This window comes from Anolis carolinensis, chromosome 6 (genome assembly GCF_035594765.1).
Source record: "Anolis carolinensis isolate JA03-04 chromosome 6, rAnoCar3.1.pri, whole genome shotgun sequence".
Lineage (NCBI taxonomy): Eukaryota > Metazoa > Chordata > Lepidosauria > Squamata > Dactyloidae > Anolis > Anolis carolinensis.
In genome coordinates this window covers 54,082,645-54,106,665 of record NC_085846.1, presented here as the reverse complement: position 1 = coordinate 54,106,665, position 24,021 = coordinate 54,082,645, and the positions used below count along the sequence as shown (strand labels likewise).

Genomic DNA, 24,021 nt, shown 5'->3' with positions numbered 1-24,021 from the left:
TGCCTGTTTTTTATCATGCCTCAATTGATACATTGCATCATAAAGGATCAATCCAATCTGAACTATAAGGATAATGCCTTTACTCCTCAATGCATAATTTCCACATTAAATGACAGACTAGGAATTGCAAGGAAAGCAAAGTGATTTTTTCCATCTACCAGTCATCACCACTTAGTCTCCTTAATATTGAGAATCAATCTCGTATCCAGAAGGTAAGTGAAAAGCCAAGATTGAGCCATAGCTCAGTGCTAAGACACAAACTTTGTGCTAGATTTCTATGATTTAAACAACGTAAAGAGAAATATATGATACCTAAATATATCCGATTTTCCATGCTAGACAGCACTGAGATCCTATCAGGCCTATTACTGAGTCATTTCAATTGAGTGCAGAAGATGGGTGAAGTCTGCATGAAGATGTAGAAAACATTTTTACATGTTCCTTTAATAAAGATCCATCTGTGGCATCTTTTTAATAAGGTGGATGGCCAGTGCTTGTTCAACATTAGACAAATTTATTCATTCAAAAAGAAAGTGAAGACAGCATACAGCATGTATTTTATCTATAGGGGATCCAGAGAAATTTGCTAGGGCTGGGATACAAGTTTCTCTCTTAATCAAAAGCTCCAGCATCTCTTTTAAATTATGCACAGTTCTACCTCACAAGCATGTGAGTATAGTCTCAGCAAAAGAAAACACAAACAAGTGAAACATTTTGTCCATGTCATTATGTTATTTGAAAGTGGTTTTTCCCTGGAAGAAGTGGAGATCTTATTTGCCACAGGCCCTTTTTTCTTAACTTCCGGGCCCTTCTCATATTCTTAAATCTAATAATGTTCTCTCTACAAGAAAATGACAAATTGAACTCTGCCAGAAAACTGACAAAAGGAACCCCCTCCCTCTGCTGTGAGAAAAACCAATTTGTCTCTCCCCCACCCTCCAAACAGGCACTCTGGTCTGCCTTTGTTCCTCTGTGAACTACCCACATATTGATATATTCACCATGACTAACTTTTCACCCAAACAAGAAGGTAAGTGAAGAAACTCAAGAAAGCAACAACAGTTTCATGTCCAATTTCCAAAAAGGTAACTTGTCTTTAAATGCTCTAAAATGCTCTAAAATGGTCTATCTTTAGCTACACTGTTGCAATTTCCCCTGAAAGCAAATGTTAACAGTTTAGGTGTACTTTTGGATTCAGTCCTGAATATAGAGGGCCAAGTTTAAGCAGTGATCAGAAGTGCACTTGCATGGTTAACACTACTGCATCAGCTGTGACTATTCCAGTAACAAAAGTCTAGGTTACATCTTATTTGGATTACAGTAATGTCAAGTAGTTGTAAATTTATTGATTAGCCCTTAGGCCATATCACAGTACCAAACCAAACAAAAGGGCTTGATAAATCATGATTACACTCTATATAGTAAGTTAAATAAAACACTTCCATTAATTATAACAAATAAAACAAATCCATTAATTATAAGGGATGCTGTTAAATCTCCCGTACCTGACCATTGTATCAAGCTGATAAAAATTAGCTCGAGTGAATACCTCCCTAAAATGTTTTGGTATTTGAATTTTTAAATAGTTAGTAATTGGAAAGGTACTTTTATATCAGCTCTGCCATTTTAGATTGGCAACCTTACTGAAGGTAGCTATGTCTTTTTGTGCATCTATGTCTAGAATTCTTTGTATAGCACTCTTTTTTTACTTGGTCTCTTAAGGAGCAGGAAACAGGGAGACCACCACTTCTTATGTAATTGGTTAGTTGTGTAATCCAAGAGGTCTGTAGTTGGAAATTTATCTGTTCTAATAGGCACAATTTTGGGAGTCTATTGGGCTCCATTATATTGATTTTATACCAGTAATTATATACTCTAAGTTTAGACTGTGCATAGGTTATGTAAACTTACAGTTCAGCTCTCACTGCAGCAGCTGAGGTTGATTGATCTACTCCCAGTATGCTTCTCAAGTGCTGAAACTGTACTTGTTCTATTACTAAGACAGAACTTAAACCCCATACTTCTGCTGCATAAAAAACTTTAAGTGTAACTTTAGCTTTATATACTTTAATTATTGGGATTAGAGTACCTGGGTGGCAATTCGTTTTTAGTTTAAGTATTAGATTCAGGCGAGCCTTTGCTCTGAGTGTGCTCCTTTGTGATGAAAAGTCCAAGAAACAGTCTCAGAGGAAATTACTCCAAGATAAGTTACTCCAAGATCACCATCTAATTGCCACCTATGTGTCTGCTGTCTTTTCCCAAACACCCATATTTTTTACTTTGCTTTGTTGATGATTAGAGAGTTATCCTGGCAAAGTCCTGAGTTGGTTTAAACAGCTGATTTTAAAGTAGATATAACTGATGTTAATGTTTGTGTATATTTATAATTTTATGTCCTGGCATGGAATGCTTGCCATATATATATATGTTGTGCTCTGCCCTGAGTCCTCTTTGTAGTGAGAAGGGTGGAACATAAATGTTTTAAACAAATTTAAATAAATAGGAGCTGAGTTTTTTTAACAACCTATAAAGTCCAATGTGCAAATGTGATAATAATATCATATCATTGGCATATAACAACGTGTTACAGAATGTAATTAGGACTGTAGGCATATGAGCTACAGGGTCCTTCATTACTCCAAGCAGGTAATTGATATAGAGATTAAATAATATTGTAATGTCAAGTAACCAGGACTGAAATCTGCTTCTTTCAGGCTCGGTGTACATATTTAAATTTAGATGCAACACATACCTTTTATTAAGCATTCTAGATCTTCAAAATGAACAAAAGGCAAATTTACCTTGGAAATATAGTGTACCTCAAGATTCAACAAGAAGCTGTTTGGATGAAATCAAAATATAAGATAGGGAGTTTCATTATTATACATATACTTGGAAGTGAGTTTCACTAACTCACATGCCGCTTCACTTCTCTAAAGTGTAATTAGGATCACAGAGATGAGCAAAAGAAATTCATTCAAATCATTTTCATGAGGTAAATGAGCATATGATGGTTAATTCTGAAATTACTTCATTAGTGGGATAACAGATAGATCTTAATTGCTAGCAATGTAAAATAGGAGTCCCCAAACACATAGATTTATAATAAACTAACATATGAATTTAACTGCACATACTGTACTTATTTGCTTTATTTATTTCCTCTATTTTTATTCCGCCTTTTGATCCAGAGTGGAAATGGGACACACACACACACATATTAAAAAGATAAAGCTTTCCCCTGATGTTAAGTCCAGTCATGTCTGACTCTGGGGGTTGGTGCTCATCTCCATTTCTAAGCCAAAGAGCTGGCATTGTCCGTAGACACCTCCAAGGTCACACATATATACACACATACATATCACCATACTGCCTTTATTACTCCTGCCCTTCCTGGATTGACAGGTGCAAAGTATTGGTTCCAGGACTTGCATCTTTTCAGTGCTCCCTGCAGCAAACTGTCCAAGATCTCCTTGAGACAGATAATATATGGTAGCCAGGCTCATATAATACAGACGCTGCCCTGATGACATAGATTGGGGGGGGGGGGGGGGGGGGGGTCAGAAAAATGGAAAACCAGGGGTGAGCAGGAGCAAACTCTGCTGCCTATGGCTTTTCCTTTGTCTCTCCCATCTTTCTTCTGCAGCTTAGAGCTGAAGACACAAGTATGTACATAAAAGCAAAAAAAGTTCAAATATTCATATATATTATCTAGATGTTATCTAGATATCTATGTCCAAATAGCTATTATTTCTTACGTTCTGATATTAGTTTTTAGCTGAGAAGAAAGAAAGAAAGAAAGAAAGAAAGAAAGAAAGAAAGAAAGAAAGAAAGAAAGAAAGAAAGAAGAAGGAAGGAAGGAAGGAAGGAAGGAAGGAAGGAAGGAAGGAAGGAAGGAAGGAAGGAAGGAAGGAAGGAAGGAAAGAAAGAAAGAAAGAAAGAAAGAAAGAAAGAAAGAAAGAAAGAAAGAAAGAAAGAAAGAAAGACAGACAGACAGACAGACAGAAAGAAAGAAAGAAAGAAAGAAAGAAAGAAAGAAAGAAAGAAAGAAAGAAAGAAAGGCAGGCAGGCAGGCAGGCAGGCAGGCAGGCAGGCAGGCAGGCAGGCAGGCCGGCCGGCCGGCCGGCCGGCCGGCCCATGAAGCAGAGATAAATAGTAAACACAGCTTTCCTTTCATTATTTACATCTCACTCCCCTCTATGTGATTATCCAGTCTACATTAAAGCATCAAGATATACTGTTATCATATCTAATTGTGGTTTTCTGTTTGTGAACTGCTGGGAGAGCCCTGGGAAAGCAACAACTAAGAGTACTGTTGTTACTAATCTTAGTAAAGAAGGACAAATGAAACATAAAAAATAGATTAAAGTAAAAAAAAGTTCAGGTGGGAAAATTAATAGAAAGGGGTCAAAAGGATTAGATTTGAAGAAGCCATGTGTGTTTGTATGTGTGCATGCACATACAAGAGAAGGAGAAATGCTTTGGGGATACAGAGGGAAACAAATTTGGTATTGGGTGCAAATATCTATGGAGTAAGGGAACAGAGATAAAACAGACTGTATTTCATACATTTAAAGACTCAACAAAGTATTGGTTCCTAGAAGCTCCCTATATTTATTATGCAAGTTTGTAACATTAGTCTACTAGTTGACCAGCTTCATCTGTTACTATCTTCCTCAGACTCCACAGTATGAATTAACATTTCATGCCACATTCTTAATTTTCATCTGAATTTAGGTTTTGAAAATACATATATTTAAACTCTTATTTAAATCTGAGATAAAGCCTAATCTCCCATAAACTAAATATCACACGTGCTCTCCCATAAGATTGTAGTGTAGTAAGAATAGTTGTTTTAAGTATAGCTCTCATTTCGACAGCTAATAAGAAAAAAATCTTCATTTTAAATAATAAAAACAATGTTGAATTCTAGTGGCAACTTTGCCCTTCCCAGCAGAGCCCTAAGGAATCCCTAGTATGAGGAATGATTGTCGCAGAAGGCCTGTAAGAAACTCTGGCAATATCCGTTTTAGCCCTCCTTTTTATTATTTAAACAGTTCCCTTAACTGCTCTTCCCTGAGGTAAGCTGTAGCCAATTTGTTTTCCTTCCTTCTATAAAGCAGATATGCAGGGGGCATATTTGGACAGCACTACAGTTTACTTTAGGCCCTATTTAAATACCTCCTACCACATATTTCAAACAAACAGTTCACTTCATTAGAAAGGCAAACAGTTTAACCTTAGAATACTAGCACTTGAGAAGAGCCACACTGGGTAGACCAAACCCTCTGCCCCTGTGTAAACATTTCTATGTCTTCATCTCTAAGCCGCAACCATGTGGAACTTCACTTCAAAAAGCCTTTTTACAAATACTTCACACATCCATTTGTTAAGTAAGTGATAACCCTGAAGAGATTATCTGCAGGGGCCAAAATCCTCTGCTGATTATCTCCCTGCTGTTATGTGAGCTAAGGAAGGGAAATTGAAAGTTCATTCCCCGATAGTTGCCTAATTCCAAACAGTAAATTAATGTCATTATTGCCACACAACTAGATCTAATACATTAGCATGCAAAGAAATAGCACTACTTTTATATACAGGCAATAGTAAAATTATGGACCTCACATCTTGTCTTTAATTATAGAAATAATGTAAGACTCTGGAGAAAACATGTTCTTTTCTTCTTCTGGCAGCTATACTGACTGAGCACTCTGAACTTTTCTACCAGATTTCTGTCCATTTCTTGTACATTCAGTAAGAATAATGGTGATAACTTAACAACTTGTTTTGTAAAATACTGTATTTTTAAAAGCTCATTATATTAATAATCAGCACCATTTAACTAACTGAACTGCACAGGGAGCTAAAATGTGAGACCTGAAACTGTCAATTCAGTATCAGTAAGCAGGAATCTAAATGACAGAGAGATCCATATCCTGGATTCATCAGGGTATGCCCTTTGCCAGCTCGAGACTTGGGTAGTAGGTGCACAGCTGAGTAGTGCCAGAACCAAGTTGGCACTGCTCTACTGTGACCCTTACCTTGCCCCACTGATTTGGCATTTGCAGTGCCCACTGGCAATGAAACAACAGAGTGCTTACCTATAACTGTTTCTCCAAGTGTTCATCTGTGAAATCACATAAATAGGTTATCCTACGCTGTGTAGAGAATCATTAGGAATCTTATAGAGTTGTATTAAAACATTTTGGTTTTAGCCCTGTCCACCCTCTGGGTGCCACACCCACACAATTTCCTCCTAATCCTCAGTTCAATGAATACCAAAGGCTCTAAAGAGAGGCAGGTCATGACAAGGGGGCGATGGATAGGGTTAAGTGATTTCACAGATGACCACACAAACAACTACCTGTAAGCAACCTGTCCTCCTCCTTCATTGTCCCTGTGAATCACACAAATGGCAGACTAGCAAACTACTAATCACAGGAGGAGGGAATGTCATTCCTTACAGGAAAAGGGTACAGTCTTCCCAGGGTAGCATCCAATGGGAACATATAATAAGACTGGCAAATATGAAAGTGAGTGGTCTCAATCAAATAGCAGCTGTATGGATGCCATGTAGAGAAATTAATATCACGACATAGTCAATACTGCCACTGCCACAGCTGAGTGACCTCCCACCTGTGCAGGAGGGGGTTCCCTGCAATTCCATGCACCAGTGGAATAGTTGCTAAAACCAACTCAGTGAGACATTGATGCAGAGAACACACCAAGCCAACAGCAGGGTTCTGATGAACACAAAGAGAATGATGTCCTATTAGGTAGGAATAAACACAATCTTCCACAAAAAGGAAAGTGTCCTCTCACAGGATCAACATATCCCTACTGAAGCAATGGTAAGGTTGATTATGCATAAGGTCATAGTGCACACATTCTTGCTGATGTAGCTACCACTAGAAAAGCTGTCTCTTACATGAGTAATCATAGTTCATAAGAAGCCAAGGACTGACTTATTGAACGGTTGAGACAGGAGTAGTTATGGGCTCTAGGGGAGAAACAAGACCAGACATAGGTGGCTATAAGTCTTTGCAACTCTTCAAAAAATCCTTGATAGATGGATTTGAGAGAGGAACTAGAAATCTCATGATATAGCTGTTAAGCAGTGCTTGAGGGAGGAAAAGGACAGTCCTCTGGCAAAAATGGAACCAAGTAGTCTAGTATATGAACCACTCTATCATCCACTGCTCATGCAGGCTGAAAGAATTCAAATACCTTGTACCATTTAAAGGCATACTAGCACCTAGTAGTTGGCCTGCAAACTGCAAACTTAACCAGGTCATCCTTGCAATAGGCTTGATTGCGAGGCCTGAAAGTTTTATGTCACCACCATGGAGGTTAGCAGGTTTTGATTTGCCTGAAATGCATGGTACTGAATTTTGGCCAACTGCAAGAGAGGGGCAAGCTATGGTTCCCTGGGCCAGCATTGGATGATTGATATGTACCTGGACGTCACCTGTCAATATCTTGCCACTACCCAGTCGGTGAAGAGGAATTGCAAGAAGGGGAAGATCATGGGACCTTAAAAGTTAGACAGGAATTCATTGACTGAAGAGCCCATGTCAAACAGGCTTCCCCAAAGGAGGAACTCCCTGTATGGAGTTAACAATGGTACCAAGGAATAGTCCTCAGTATGGAACAAATAATTGTACCAGGGAATGGCTTTCTGTATGGGGCAATCAGAGCATCCTTCTAGCAAAACTTGTTGCTAACCAGTACTCTAAATTGAATTCTCAAGTCACAGATCAAATCCAGAGTTTAGGAAAGTTGTTTTGAACTACAGCTCTCAGAATCTTTAAGCCATTGCAGTCCAAACATACCATATTGCTAAAATATGGTTAAATGTAATCTCATAGCCTGATTTTCACAACATGATGTTTTAAAGGCCAAAGACTGAAATCCATTAAGCAAGTATTGTGGTTTTTACTATTTTCAAATCTTGTGATATTTAAGTCCATTTTATGATTTCTTGTTAACAACTCAGGGGTGATTTTTTTTTAAAAAAAAATCCAATTGGCTATTGCAGCACATAAAACGGGAAGCTGCAACAAGGGTAGTCAGTTTCTGTTCCCTATTTACAACCTGCATACAAAAGAATGTAAAACAACATGTTAAGTGCATACAACTAAAATGAACATGGAGAGAGGAGGGTGATGAGTAGGTAGACGAGTTCTGTTCTCACCTCAAACACAGAACTCCTGTTGATACTTTTGGGATTTACACTTGCTTATAGAGAAGATCATTCACCCTTAAGAGAGTATAGCATTTCAAAAAGAATGAAATTCTCTGTCACATCCTGCTGCTTCTCTTGCCTACTGTCAGAAGTAGAAAAAAGTTTTGAGGAAGGAAATTGATATTGAAGACCCATCAAAATCAAATATAGTTAAAAAAGGGCATAGCTATTCCTTGAATGCCCTGGTAAACTATGCAGAGCATGTTCAATCTTCAGGTACATATCTACCAGGAATATATTCCAGAAATTGGTAATGTGACAATGAATGGTGCTCAAACCGCTCAGGAAATAGAAGTTTACTTAATAATTCTAGTCAGTGGGTTACCTATGCTCTTGCTAATCCAATCAGCATTCAGTCCATTTAAGTCCTAGATCAGAGTTGGACAAAATGTCTCAGAATGCTTGTCATGGAGTATTCTTCTCCTATAATCCAAGCAATCGTCTTTTCCCTTTGTTCTGCCTGAAGTGAAAGTGCTCCATAGTTGTAATTTATATTGCAAAACATTGATTCAGTGTTTTGGACTTAAGTGGCTAAAAAGCACAGTTTTTTGGCATTATTTATTTATAGCATTTTATCATTCTGGTGACTATTATATGATGAAAAACAGTAGTACCTGTTCATGGACTTACAATTTTCACAGATATGACACAAAAGGAAAACAGGATGTGGAGGGAAAAGAGGAAGCAAGTAGTCTTTCAGCAAAGCTGATGGAATGGCACGGTTTCTCCTAATGTTTTCCTATGTTTCAGCTAACTAGAAAGCCTACTAGAGGCGAGAGCTGAAAGAGCCTTCGCAGAGTTGTCTTTCAGAAGAGTTTGAAAGGAATAATCCTGTTTCCCCTCTTCTGCAGCGTAATGAAATGACTGTTAGATGTGCCTGTTAAGGAAGGAACCTGGTGGAACTGCCCTTTTTGGCACAGCTAGCGCTTGCTTTCCACCTACAACTTCCAGAGAAAGTGGGACATTCTCCATGAGAGCAGAGCCCCTGGATTGATAGAATTTTGCAGTTCAGCAGTTATTCTGCACAGATTTTGCACATTTTTAAAATGTCACATTTGATAATTTGTCTTGTATTGGCACAATCATCATCTTTTTCCCATAGCAAAAGAGGTTAGCACAAACCACAATTTAAAAAAAAGAGTACAGTAATCATACATGGGGGCAAAGTGATAAAGAACTACACTTATGATTCCTACATTTCGCAGAACTGCTTATAGAACTGAAAGGCAACAAATGCACAAAGGGAATGACAAGGGAGAGAAACCAAAAGAGCAAAGAAATTGGCATTGGATCAGAGATAGAGAAAATGAAGAAATTGGCTGTCTGCCAGGATACTTTGTGTGTGTGTGTGTGTGTGTGTGTGTGTACAGAAGGATGTGGAAATACCACATCCTTAGATTTCCAAGGGGCAAAACCTCAACTTGAACATTAGTAAAATGATTTGACAGATACATTATTTGGTCATTTTTCCAATCTTTTGGTTCACATCCACTGAATTATTTTATTCCCTTAGGCTTTTAGGGGGAAATGAAGAACCGTTTAATGGTCTCTTGAAGGCACTCCATCTTCGCGTAAAATCATAAATATTTGCATCACCCTATCTCACTGCATGACTACAATACTGTCCCAACAGAAAGAGGGCAGTATTATTTGGTGCAACTGTTCAAATACCCTAATTTCAAAGTGCTGTGCAAGAAGTCATAGGACTGGAACCATAACAAGTCTATATATTAAAAAGAAAAAAGCAAGTGCTTTCAATGAGGCTAATGTAAGACTTAACGTCATTTCTCCATGATCATTTATTTTTGTTTTGTTTTTTAGTTGCATTTTCATTCTCAGATACAATCATTACTTTGATTAAGCATTGAGTTAAGCTCCAGATAAAACGGAGACATCTGCACTTACCACTTAGGTTGGAACAGGCCTGGATCAGCTCCATGGCAGCCAAATGTCATAGAGCTGATACAGAAGGGTAAAGCCATTTTAATGCAGTCTTGCCCTGCATTAACGGGAGTTGAGAGATAGTTCGAATTATGGGCTGAGTATTTCAGCTTTTGGGTTGGTTCTGGAACTAAATGGCATGTACCATCCTTTCCAGCCCTCTGTATTGCAGCCGTCTTTGGCCATAACATGGGTTCTACTTGTCTGTCGTTGCCTGCAGTGACATCGGCCAGGGCCATGGGGCAATCAGGGAAGGTAGGGAGAGAGGAGGGGGGAATTTCCTCCTCCCTTGGCACTCCATTGCCCGGCTGATGTCACTGCAAGTGATACTAGGACCTATCCAGAAACTGCCATGACATGGGAGGATGTGAGAGGATGGTAAGAGTGGCCACCTCATGATGAACATTCAGAATTCCCCCCGCCTTCAAAGTGGCCAAAGCCACACCATAACTGATCAGGAATACACCACACTGTATTGACCCAGGTATACTGGGTCTGTGTAGATTCGCCCAATCCACATAGCAATGCAGGGACTGGATGTAATATAGTCTCTAGATTGTTCTTGGCATGAAACAACTATCTATAGTAAACAGACATGTCATGTATTTTCTTTCTTGTGTTGTCTTAAATTATTTTCTTTTATTCTTTTTTCATGAACTCTGGTTTATTCATAAAGCATATATTTTCATGCCAAGTTTAATCTTGTTTTCCCCAGTTAAAACAATCACAGCTTATCACAGGGCTCTGAAGCTCCTCTGCCTGACACCTTAAAAAGCTGCTGCCAATCAAAATTAACAATACTGGGCTAGACAGTCTATGATTCATTTCTATATAAGGCAGCTTCATAAGTACAGAAATTAATCCAAAAGGTTGCCATGGCCAGGAGTCACTTTTAGGGCATACAAAATCGGACAGTACTCTGACAGACTGCACTTCACAAAGGTTTGAGACTTAACACTTAAACAAACTTAAACAGAGTGACATTTAAGGTAAAAATCAAATACCACTACATTTAGGATAGCAACATATAATTGCAAATGTATGTTAACTACTATAAAAAATGTACAACAAAGAAATGTACTTACAGTACTTTATAGAATTCAAAGCAGAGGCTGAATCTGAAAAAAAAACAAAGGATATAGTATGATTTAATTTTTAAAATTCTTTTAAAATTACACACTTTAATAGCGAAAGAAAGCACTCTGAACCTGCTATTTCAATCCCTTGTTACCTTAGTTATCTGTCTGTAATTTCAGAATACATCTTTAGAAAACATTTTTGTTGCACCAATGAAATTAAGTTTAATTACATATAATTCATTTAAAATGTATATGTTTCATGGAATGCTTGGAAAAACAAAATATAATATTTCTTTAAAGCAAACCATAGGTTGAGCATCTCTTGTCTGGAATCTTGAAATCCAAAACACTTCAACATCGAAAATAATCCAAATGGGTGATTGAGATAGTTACACCTTGGCTTTTGAATAATTCAATGTACACAAACTTTATTTCATGCACAAAAATATTTAAAATATCGTATAAAATTGTATTCATTCTATGTGCATAAAGTGTATATGAAGCACAAATGAATTTTGTGTATAAAGTTGGGTGCTGTTTCCAAGAATCCCGTTGTGTACATATATGCAAATACAGAAATTCCAAAATCTGAAAAAAATCCAAAATATCTTTGGTTCCAAGCATTTTGGATAAGGGATACTCAACTTATATATGTCCAAAGGTAGGCTGAAGGTCATAGTAAGGAACATAAGTGCTATACTGTCAGCGGAAGGTTTGCTTACAGAATAGTGTCACGCAGCACAAAAGATGCCTCATGCAGAATAAGAGACGCAACCAAAAAAATAACCAAGTTGCTGTGTTAGACATACCTGAATGTATGAAAACCACTCCCTTCCAAAATTGTTTCACCTACATGTCAAGGAATGTAACTAAACGTAACATGAATGTACGACAGGAAAGAATTTCTTTCTCTACTATCATTCTTTCTACATTAAACAAATTAAAACACATTATATTAGTCCCTCCTCATAACCAAGTTCCTTTTCTTTCTGTTGATCTGGAAATCATACTGGAAGCATTTATATGTGACTGGATGTTACAGCCTGACTAAGTCATACTGAATAAACACTCTCAATTTAGCATGTTTTATCCTGCAGTTGTTGTTTTTACTGTTGTACATAATTTACTTTGGGGGAGGGGCAACAATCAATATAGCCTACCATTGATCAGTTGTCGAAAGTCTGGCAATTGTTCCCTATCACTACCATAAGTCTCTATTTCTATTATCTGGACAACAACTTCTGCTAATATATTCATATATAATGAAGCCTTCTTCTGAAATATGATATCCTTGAATTTAGGAATGAATCCTCAAATAAACAGTTGAGTAACACTCAATCCATCCTACAAAGATAATCTGCTATTTTTCTAACATTAGTAATATAGAATTTTCCCACCCACCAATAATAAGCCCTGCTCCAGTGTTAGGTCCAATATCAGCTATCACAGCCACTGAAGTAAAGGCTGCCATATTAAAAAATGAAGAACGGAAAGGTCACTGGCCCAGATGACATACCAACTAAAATTTAGAAAATGCTCAAAAACTGTGGGGCTACCTATTCAACAAAATAATAACAGAAAAATCACCCCCCCCCCCCCAAGAGCTGGACTACCAGTATAACCATACTAATTTGGAAGGGCAAAGGAGACATCTGCAATTGTTTAACATACCCCTCAATATGCCTATTGTGTCATGCAACGAAAGTATTTGAAAGAATACTGGATGAAAGGCTAAAAAGTCACACAGCCATTACACCAAATCAGTGTGGCTTTGTCGGGGGTGTGGCACATTAGATGCAATACATGCTGTCCGATTACTCATGGAAAAACATCAGGAAAAAGAAGAAACCACTGCACTTTGCATTCCTTGATCTCCAAAAAGCATTTGACCGAGTTCCCCATGACCTGATCAGGCAAGCACTACGTTCACATAGAATACCAAAGACTATGTAACATGGATAAAGCTACTATACAATAATAGAACGAGTATGGTCTGCTGCCCTATAGAGATTTCACCACCCTTCAACATCACTGTTGCCATGAATCAGAAATCGGCACTCTCACCATTATTATTCATACTCTGCATGGACACTGCTACAGCATCCCTGAACACTCCTATTTGCAGATACCATAGTACTCAGTCACCAAAAACATGCAGCCCTCCAACAACTAGGGCAGACATGGAGTGATAGACTCGGTGAAAATGGACTTCAACTGAACTTACCCAAAACAGAATATCTGGAATGTGGCCTTCAAACTGGAAAAACAATTCAAATTAATGGACAAGCACTAAAGAAGGCAACCCAATTTAAATACCTAGGGTCACTGGTCTCCATAGATGGTGACACAATGCCAGATGTACGGTCATGAATAAATTCAGCCTGGTTGAAATGGTGGCAAACTACTGACATTCTGTATGACTCAAAAATAACTGAACAAATCAAGGCTAAGATCTACACTATAGTTGTTTGCCTAGTAGCCCTCTACAGTTGTGCTGGTCAGCAACAAAGAAACATGAATGAGACCTTAATTAATTTATTTTATTTTTAAAAAACATTTATATTTTGTCCTTCTCACCCCAAAGGGGACTCAGGACGGAGCACAACATGTATATGGCCAACGTTCAATGCCAGAACATAAAATAAACTATAAAAATACATAAACACTAAACTCAGTTATCTTCACATTAAAACAATTATTTAAAACGATCACTTAACAAAATGGAAATGAAAATGCTGAGATGAACACTTGGTTTGACACTTCTTGACCATGTGCCAAATGATGACATCCGTCAAAGAATAGAAATAGCAAGAAAATGATCAGCAAGAAAATGCAGGAAGCAAGACTACAGTGAGAAGAGAATCAACATCAGTAGTACAAATAGTACATTTGGAGATTGCAGGACGACAACCACATGGATGGCTGAAGTATGGATAGACACCATTAACGGAGACATATGTACTGCCAATCTGAGACCTGAGGATGCCCAAAACAAAGCCCTGTGGAAACAACAGTCACAATGCTAACCTCTCCATTGGGAAAATAGTTTAGAAAGAAGACAACGACGACTCAAATAAACAGTTTATGGGCATTCCTTCAACTCTAAATGATATGTATAAAATGATGTTGCATGTTTAAAACATGAACATTGGAGATTTATAAAGAACTTTAAAACAAAGTAGTATGAAGAATAATGTGAATGTGGTTTGTGAAATTAATCTCAAACAGAAATATATCTGGGCACTGTCCTACTAAATGTAATAATTGTAAACTTGCACCAAGATCAATGGCAATAGAACACAACATCATTTACTTCAAACACACATATCAATATGAGTTTTTATGCCAGTCTTCCAAAAGCACACAAATGATACAAACAGGGGAATATGACAGAATTTCTCAGGCAACAGGTGTTTTTTCCATGTTAACATTATCTAAAAGAACTGGAGAAGAAAGATTCCACACTGAGATCACTCATATGCTAATCAAAGCTCCATACCTAGTTTCCATAAACAACAGACATCTTGGGATCTGAAACACTATGAGTTTCTCTTTGATAAGTCACCTTGTATATCACTAAAATCCCACAAAACAGGTTTTTAAGGTATTTTGAAAGCCTCAGAAACATTAGCAGCAATGAAGAAACTTATAAGAACAATATTTCACAGACTTCACATTTCTATAGTTTTGAGGAACTTAGTAACGAGATTCTGACAGAGTTCCAGCCCATACTTCCTGACTCACTGGGAGCTGAATTTATGATCCAAGGGCATGGCAGAATGCTGGGGCTGTTCTGGCTGCAATTTGGACTACTCCTTCCCAGAAGGGTCTGCGTAGAGTACGAAATCCCATTCAACAGAATCAAATATATTGCCTGGCTGGTGGAAATTGAGGAAAACTTTTAGGGGTGAAACTCAGGTATTTTAATAAATTTCCCTGCACCAGAGCCTCCATTTGTTTGTGAGTTTAATGGAAGTGAATCAGAGAAGCAGCAGTGGCAGCAGAAACTGTGAGGACAATGAAACAGCAGTGAGACAATGCAACAGTAAATGGGCGATGAAGTGGTGTGAGGATGACAATGGCCCTCTCTACACTGCTCTATATCCCATGATGTGATTCCAGATTATCTGCTTTAAACTGGATTATTTGAGTCTACACTACCATATAATTCAGTTCAAAACAGATAATCTGGATTTTCTATGGCAGTGTTGAAAGGGCCAAAGTGGACCAAAGAAGAGGCTGCAGATATATGGCAGTAAGTGGAATCGGTGTCAGCTGAATGCACGAAGCTACATGTAACATTGTCATTTGACTCTATTTTAACAAACTCTTGCTGTTGAGCTGAAATACGCTGCCCTGGGTGGTTAGCTATGCAGCAGCACCCCACAAAGAGCCTAGCATTATTGGCCACAACAAGGGCCTTGAACAAGAAGCGGACATTATCAAGGAGCAGGCCTATTTGAATCTTGTGAACTGGTGGGAAAACAAGGTAGCTGGGGGATGTTTAGGCAACAAAGCTGAATGGGAGTAGCCACTTTTTTCTTTCTTTTCTTTCAGGTTGCTAGTGCAGGCATTTCTTTGTTGCAGTAATAGAAAGGAGAAGCCATGAGCTGAAAAAGGCATAACTGAACTGAACTCTAGTTAGGGAGCTCAGCATATCATTGCCAAATTTGTATGAGTGCATTACTGCATGTGTCTTTGAGAGTTGTGTTCTCAAACACAGCACAAGCTCTCCTTTATTACCACTGCTGTGTCCCATTACTCAAGGTGTCTAAGATGCTGATGTCACACAATCTATTGTGTAGTCTTATTCTAGGTAAAGTATCTTTGAGGAGGATATTTATGTCTATTTGCACAGGTTAAGGGCATTATGGCAAAAGGAGCAGCAGGAATCACTTCAAAGAACCAGGGGGGAAACAAGCAGAGCACAAAAATCCTGGAAGGACTTGATCATGACTGGGGGGGGGGGAGAGAGAGAGAACCCCCCCCCAAAAAAAAAACACAACATGCAGCTGGAAGAAGCAGGAACTGAGTGTAGGATAGTATCAGTGGGTAGATATTTTGTGCCTATCCGGCTAAGACATCAGCTGAGACCAAGGCTCCCAATCACCACCTCTGACTCTACAAGGGCCTACAGGAAGATTGTTGTTGTTGTTGATGATGATGATTATTATTATTATTATTATTATTATTTATACTCCATTTTTTCTCTCTCTACAACATAGTCTCAAAGCTACTTACAATAAAACCAATGCAATACAATTTAAAAACTAAAAAAGTACAAACATTAAAACACAATTTAATATTAATGGTATTAAAACCAAACAGTTAAAATCCTTACAACTGATTAAAACATTTTCAGATTTAAAATTGTAGGTGTACTTCCTGGCAGGATGCCCAAAATGGACTTGTAAGTTCATTCTGTTGCACTGCGAAGAACAGAGTTTGGGGTTTATTTTCATGGGCATCGGTGTATACAACACTGGCCAGAATCATAGGCAGAGATGGACATCATCCATGATCTTATCTTTATATAATACTTTCTTATTTTGATGACAGTGTCTATTTGGACACCGACCTTCACTAATTTAAGGGAAGCTTTTGAAATGATGATCAGACAATGGTGAATATTATGAACTAGTAACAATCAATATTGGAAAAAATAAAGAGACTGGTCTGTCAATGTGTACTGCTGTGCCTCTAAGCGAACATGTTTTGAGCATGCTCCAGGATTGAAAAAAAGAATCATTGATGCATTCTCTCAATTCCAGGACAATATGTCTTGCTCCTGAGGTAGATCTGCACCCTACTCCATTTTTAAAAAGACTATGGCACCTTGGGACCACAGTGTAATAATAGGAGTACTTAACTCAATGGCCCCTTTGACCTTGGGGGATTATTGCAGGGTGGTGAAAAGATTCTCTTTTTCTATGCTGGAAGGCTAATGGGACAATATGCCCCATTCTTGAGTGAGTGCTTCACTACCTGGCTTTCCTGAGAGAGCAGGGTTAGCCTCCCAGACAATGATTTTGCATCTGGTAACCACAGCGTTCTTTTGCAAGACAGGGTTTTTGCTGATCCATGTGCTAAGTTTTTAATATGTAAGACAATATGGAGGGATGGAAAATATCATCGTCACCACTTGAAGATCTAAGAAGGATGGTTACTATTCAATTATCTGGCAGGATTTTTCTGGAATTTGCCATTTGAGTGTTGAAAGTAGAGAGTTTGTCAGCTTTTTCAACAGACCTTTTGGGTGTGACTTCCGGTGAGCCATGATGGCAGCAGGTCGGGTTTACTGAGAACTCCCAGCAAACCACCGCTTTTACATGATCGGGTTAGAGCTTTTAGCTCCCCTCTTCTCGTGGATTGAGGCGAGAAGGGACACAAGGCCCCAAGCACCCCCGTAGATTTGAACCTCGTGGGGATCTAAGGTGCATGGGTCCGGGAGAGAGCGGGGATCGCAGATCGTGTTAGCGGCAGCAGGTGTGAAACCCGCACTCACTGCCAGCCTATCTCACATTTTAAACAAGAAAGAACCAAGTAAAGAAGAGCTCAGGAGGCAAGGAACTCAGTAAGAACCAAATTCTTTCCTTAATCGGCGCATACCGGGTTCAGTGGAGGGTTTAAAAGAAATGAAGTAAGGATCCTAAATCAAGTGACTATTGGAAATATTGAATATTGGGAAAATAGGTTAACTCTAAATAACTCTAACAAAATTATTATTTGGTAATCCAAAATACAAAGTGATTGATTTAACGACATATTTGGGACAATTGAAGAATCTTACCCAATGGCAGCTGACCTTGAGCGACATCTTGTTGTGTCTATTGGGCCCTTCTTGTAAACAGTATCCCCAGCTGCCCATATTTGGAAGGACGCTGGAGACAATGAACTGCCATCTACATAAGGAGGATATCTGCTACAGAAAGGGCAACAAGGAGCAAGCGATTTCACTAAAAGCGGAACTACAGCTCGCTAGCGGTGCACCACTAAAAAAAATTCCTGCCAGAAACGGAAACGGATATAAAACCAGATAGAATGGACCATAGAGAAAAATCGCTACAGCTAATCAGGAACTGAATGTGTTATAGAAGCCACGGGAGGAACGGAGCACCATTGACGGTACGGTGAAACGGGAAACGGAGGACATTGGTTGACGAGACGACTTGGGATGGAGGACACCGGTCGACGAGACGACGTGGGACATGCAACTATAAGACTTAAGGGACCCAGTGTGGCAGCATATCACAACAAATATAGTAAGCAACCAATGAAATAAACTGACTAATTTACAAGGAAGAGAAGTTTGATAGTAAGATACCGTGCGAGTGGGAGATGTAACCCAGGAATTTGAACTGACAAATTTAAAAATACTATTTGGGTAACAAAGTAACTATTGTAGATCAGAAACAAGTAATTAATTTAGAGTGAGACTCTTCAGATAACATACTACTGGAAATTTAAAGTACCTTCTTAAATACCATAGACCGCCATAGAACATAACATTACTTTTATTGATAACCAACTGGGCAGGATCTAAGAAAGGGAGACAAATTACAGTCAATGTGCCAATAGAGGCAAGGCTCTAAGAAGAAGATAAATCAATTAACCAGACTGAGAACGTCTATACATATATTTGTTTTCCCAAGATGGAAGGGGCAAGATCTAAATTGGAAAACAACAAAAGCCTAATGAGGAGACCCTCACAAAGTGAGGTCAACCTGAATGATATTTTAAAAGAAATTCAGAAATTAGTGGAGAAACAGGACAAATATCAAAAAGAAGCCCAGATAAAGCTAGATAAACAAAGTATTCAACAAAGAGAAATGTGTCAGGAGTTGTTGGAAATGAAAAAAAGAAATTAAAGAGGAGATTGGCCTATTGAAGAGAGAGATGGTGAAAACAAATAAGGAGATTAACAATTTAAAAGCAGAAAACACTAAAATAATTAAACAACAGAACAAACTACAAAAGAAGATGGAAGATATTGAACATTTTGGAATGGAAAATTGGCCAAGATATAAAGATGTTTTGAGGAAAACCAATGGAATTTACAAATTAAAATCCCATGAGGAACTAAAATCTAAATTCAAAAACCTCTCCTGGTTTCAATACGCACAAATTAATGAGCAATTTACAAAAGATAAGCAAGTAGGCTTTTGTGAAGAGGAAGGAATATGGGACAAACTATTATCAATAAACAGGAAGGAAATATCAAAGATTTATAATGTTCTATTTGATTGGTCTACTGAACCTGAGTCAGTGGAACAATGCATGATTAGCTGGGCAAGGAACATTGGTCGACCAATAAAACTTTCAGAATGGGAACAAATTTGGAACAAAAAACTAAAATATAACATATGCTTGGGATCTTAAAGAGAATTGGCTAAAGATTTTCCATTTTTTTCCCCCAAAAAATTAGGCTTAATGTACAAAAATTACCAAAAGAACTGTTGGAAATGTAAACTCCAAGAAGGGTCCTTCTATGGTGGATGTGCAGGAAAATACAAAAATTCTGGAAAATAATTCATGATGAGACACAAAAAATATTGAATAAAAAATTTCCTATGAAGCCCAAATTTACTTATTAGGAATCTTAGATACATCATTAGAATTGGAGATAAATGATAAATGATATATTTACATATATCTCAACAGCTGCTGAATAACTTTAGCAAAAAGGTGGAAAACAGAATAGATCCCGCAGATTGAACATTGGTTGGAAAAACTGGAAGAAATAAAGAATATGGACATATTAACTTTTTATATGAAAGAAATTAGAGGTAAACCGATAAGGAAGACAAATTGGGAAAAATTGGATATATATATTAACAAAAGGACTGAAATAAAAAATGAACCAGGACATTAACAGAAATGTAGATTATAATAACTCTTCCGAAAGGGGAAAGAATTGAAGTTTCAACTTACCACCCCCCTTCTCCCTGACTTTCCCTATGTATTCGCACCACCCAAACTTTTCACTTTTCCCTACCCCTCCCTATGTTCCCCCACTTGTACACCCCATTTTTAAAATTCTGTATGTTTTGTAATCACTTACCCTTTTAAAAAAAAAAGACCTTTTGAGGGCGTTGAGAGAATAATAATAATAATAATAATAATAATGTAGAGTCTCACTTATCCAACATAAACGGGCCAGCAGAACATTGGATAAGCAAAAATGTTGGATAATAAGGAGGGATTAAGGAAAAGCCTATTAAACATCAAATTATGTTATCATTTTACAAATTAAGCACAAAACATCATGTTTTACAACAAATCAACAGAAAAAGCCATTCAATATACAGTAATGTTATGTAGTAATTACTGTATTTATGAATTTAGCACTAAAATATTGCAATGTATTGACATCACTGACTACAAAAATACTATTAAAAGGCAGACTGTGTTGGATAATACAGAATGTTGGATAAGCAAAGGTTGGATAAGCAAGACTCTACTTTAATAATAATAATAATAATAATAATAATAATAATAATAATAATAATAATAATAATTGTATTACCCGCCTCTCCCAGTGGCTCATGGCAGGATATAGCATAATTAGAACAATAGATAAAGAACTAGTGATTAACTCTAGGGACAATAAGTCCAACTGAGCAATTCAAGTGACTAATGATACGTTAGGAGGAGATTCTGGGAAGGTTTGGGTGCATAAACAAGTCAGACAATATACACTGTAGTACCATGCTAGTACCATGGCTTTACATACCTGTATTTCACCATTTAATTGTCACCACCCTCGAGTGGCCAGTGCTGAACTACTTAATAGTTGCACCCCTTATTTTGACCCCCAAGTCAGTATTTTTCCTTTTCTGGTGCAATCGTTGCAGTCTTGACTAGTCATCAGAATGTACTGATGCCTGACGAACTGCATACAGTGTAGCTAGTGGAGAAAGAGAGCTTTACAGCTGTAAACAGTCTAGCTAGCATGGAATAGATGCCAGGCTTCCCTTTTCACATGACTTGCTGCACTGTACTAACAACATCTTGCCCCGAACCAGCTATGACTCTTCACTCGACTGCATATGAAAGCACTGGATTGAAGAGAGGCAGTATTGTCAGTATCTTCAGGTTCAGACCACATTCAGATTGAATGTATTGTGAGAATACATAACAGTTGATGTTTTTGGAAGGAGCCAAGTGAATAGAGCCTCCAAATGCATTTATCACACAATACTGGACTTCCTGAGCAAAGCTAGTAAGAACATGGTGTATCTGGAGATACAATATCCTGGCACGATGTTTATTTCATCAGACCTACTGGAAAAGCATTACTGAAGGGTTATGAGCCACTCTGAAAAAATGGATATTATGCATTTCAAGCTGGTGAAGGCAATTGATGAATGAGTTGGCAGATGAATTTGTCACTATGACATATCTTTCAGTCTTGGGGTCTTGTACCAGGATGATGATGCACACCTTTTGGACCAGAGGCTAGGCGCTCAGACCCTTTCTACATTGCCATATAAAATTCAGATTATCTGCACTGAACTGGATTATATGGCAGTGTGGATTCATATAATCCCATTCAAAGCAGATAATGTGGATTATCTGATTTGATAATCTGGATTATATGGCAGTATAGAAGGGCCTCAGTAATATGTGGTGCATTATGAATTGGGCAATTGGTTGCAGCTGTTGTGGTAGGTTGGGCAAAGATGGCTGAGAGCAGGGCATTCCCTCCTGCATTTGTGGTAATTTGGCAAGGGATTTGGATTCAGGAATATTATATATAGAGTTCCGGTTATCTGTCTTCCACTTATCCGACAGTCCGTATTATTCGGGGCACAGCCAGGGGCTTGGTGGCAAGTCCCATTCTCCCCCCCCCCCAGCGGCAGCGCTCATGGCTGCCTCTACCACTGCATCTGCCTCCCCCTCCTCCGCACCTCCTCCTGGGGCAGCCTGAGGAAGGGAGCACTGCTGAGCCGGAGGGAGCTCGAGAGAGAGAGAGAAGGATTTTTATCTCCCTCTTCCTCGGGTGAAGGAGGAGGCGGCAGAGGGGGAGGCAGACGCAGCAGCAGCCATGGAAGGTAAGTGTCCTGTCCCGGGTTTCCCTCGGCCAGGCCCTTGCTGGAGGAAAGAGTTTCCACCCTCCAGCAAGGGCCTGTCCCTTTGAGAAACGCGGAGCTTGTTGCTAGGCAGCAACACGCACTGGGCCTCCCTAAACCAGGCCTCCCTATTATCCAACAGATCCAGTTATCCGACATTCGGCCCGCCCATTTAAGTCAGATAACTGGAACTCTACTGTATAAGAAACTGGTCAGATCCAAAGGATTGTGGAACTGTGGATAGCAGAAAGACATCTTGTTGGGAAGGCAATGCCCTCAACACATACCCAGTGACAGGGGAAACCGTGAAGTAGCATCCAACCAGGTGGAATGCAGCTGTCATCACTGGGGTCATCCAGTAGCTTCCAAGCACAGACTTATCAACCAACATGTAGATTGTTCAATATCTAGATACGGTCCCATGATTACACCAACCTTTTTTGCAGCTTTAATCCATAATGTTGTGGCCTTGATTTTCTCCACTAAGTTGTCTAATGTATTTTGGTGGAGCAGAAATTGCCCCTTGAAACTGCAAGTTGCAGATACTAAAGCCCTAGATTTGTTAACTTACACTTGTGTGCACAGACACATAATTATGGACATATTGCGAGTGAAAATAGCAATACCTATAATTTATATATAACAATGTTAAAAGCAAGTAATTATCATTATTCCCATACTTCGTTGTTGGAGGTAAATTCAGCATGAAATCACTTTGAAATCTATTGGAAAGCTGCATGTGTCTTTTAAAAATAAGTTATTAAATTAATAGGATTTATAGAAGACTGAACAACAGAGGCACAATGATAAGAGCCACCTAGTGAGTTAATGCCTGAGGGTGAGCAATTGTACCTCTTCTTAACCAAGAACTTCTGTATATATAATGTTTAATATTTTCTGCTTGTCAATCTAATCATATTACTACTCTGCATTGTTCTCTTTTCCTGTTTTAACTTTAAATTTCTTGGACTTATTTCAAATGTCTCAAGAGTCTAGCCCTTCTCTATTTAACCTTGTTTTCTCTTATAATCAGCTCCTCCTTTGGCTCTTAGCTTTTCACATATAAAACACCCTAAGATTGTCCTCTTCCTTATCCCTTTAGAATAGCAGTAGTTTTTTTGCATAACTTCCAACTGTCTTTCTTCCTTTTCACATTGAAGTGTTTCACTAACGTATGTGTTTTAACCTGACTGACCCCCCCCCCCTTTTTCACTTTTATTCATATTATTTATATGATTGAGAGATAATGTTTTATCTCTAAATTATAGATCTATGGCCCCCTCAATGGACTGTCACCTTGTCATGGTGATGGGGGTTGCATGTTCCAACAAACCTGCGGGCGCAACCAATGGAGTCATATACTCCCAGGAGGGGCCATAGGGGAGGATTCTGACAAAGAACAATCTGAAGACCCAAAGACCTCAAAGATGGAGCAGGCAGAAGAAAGCATGGCACATGTTACAATGGCTTTGAAGGTGGAAGAAGGCTGCAACAGACTGAGAAGCCACTGTTGTCATGTTAACCATGCCACTGGTTGTGCATCTCACTCTGTGAAGACTGTGTGTTCATCAACTGTGCACTGACTGCTACATATTTAAAAAACTAACACACAGGCGTCTTCCAAGAAAAACAAAAACAAAAAGTCCAATGGTGATCAGTGAGTGGCGACAGGGGCAGGACTGTG

The 24,021-nt window shown here is 38.5% G+C and overlaps 1 protein-coding gene across 4 annotated transcripts in view; it reads right to left on the bottom strand.

Annotated features, from left to right (window-relative positions):
• Positions 1–24,021, bottom strand: part of gli3 (GLI family zinc finger 3) — a 297,548-nt gene that overhangs the window by 135,811 nt on the left and 137,716 nt on the right. For all 4 annotated transcript variants that reach the window (XM_008112874.3, XM_008112872.3, XM_008112873.3 and 1 more), the window contains one exon: positions 11,272–11,304. In XM_008112874.3, the coding sequence (XP_008111081.2) occupies positions 11,272–11,304 (33 nt within the window). The remainder of the gene's footprint in view (positions 1–11,271; positions 11,305–24,021) is intronic.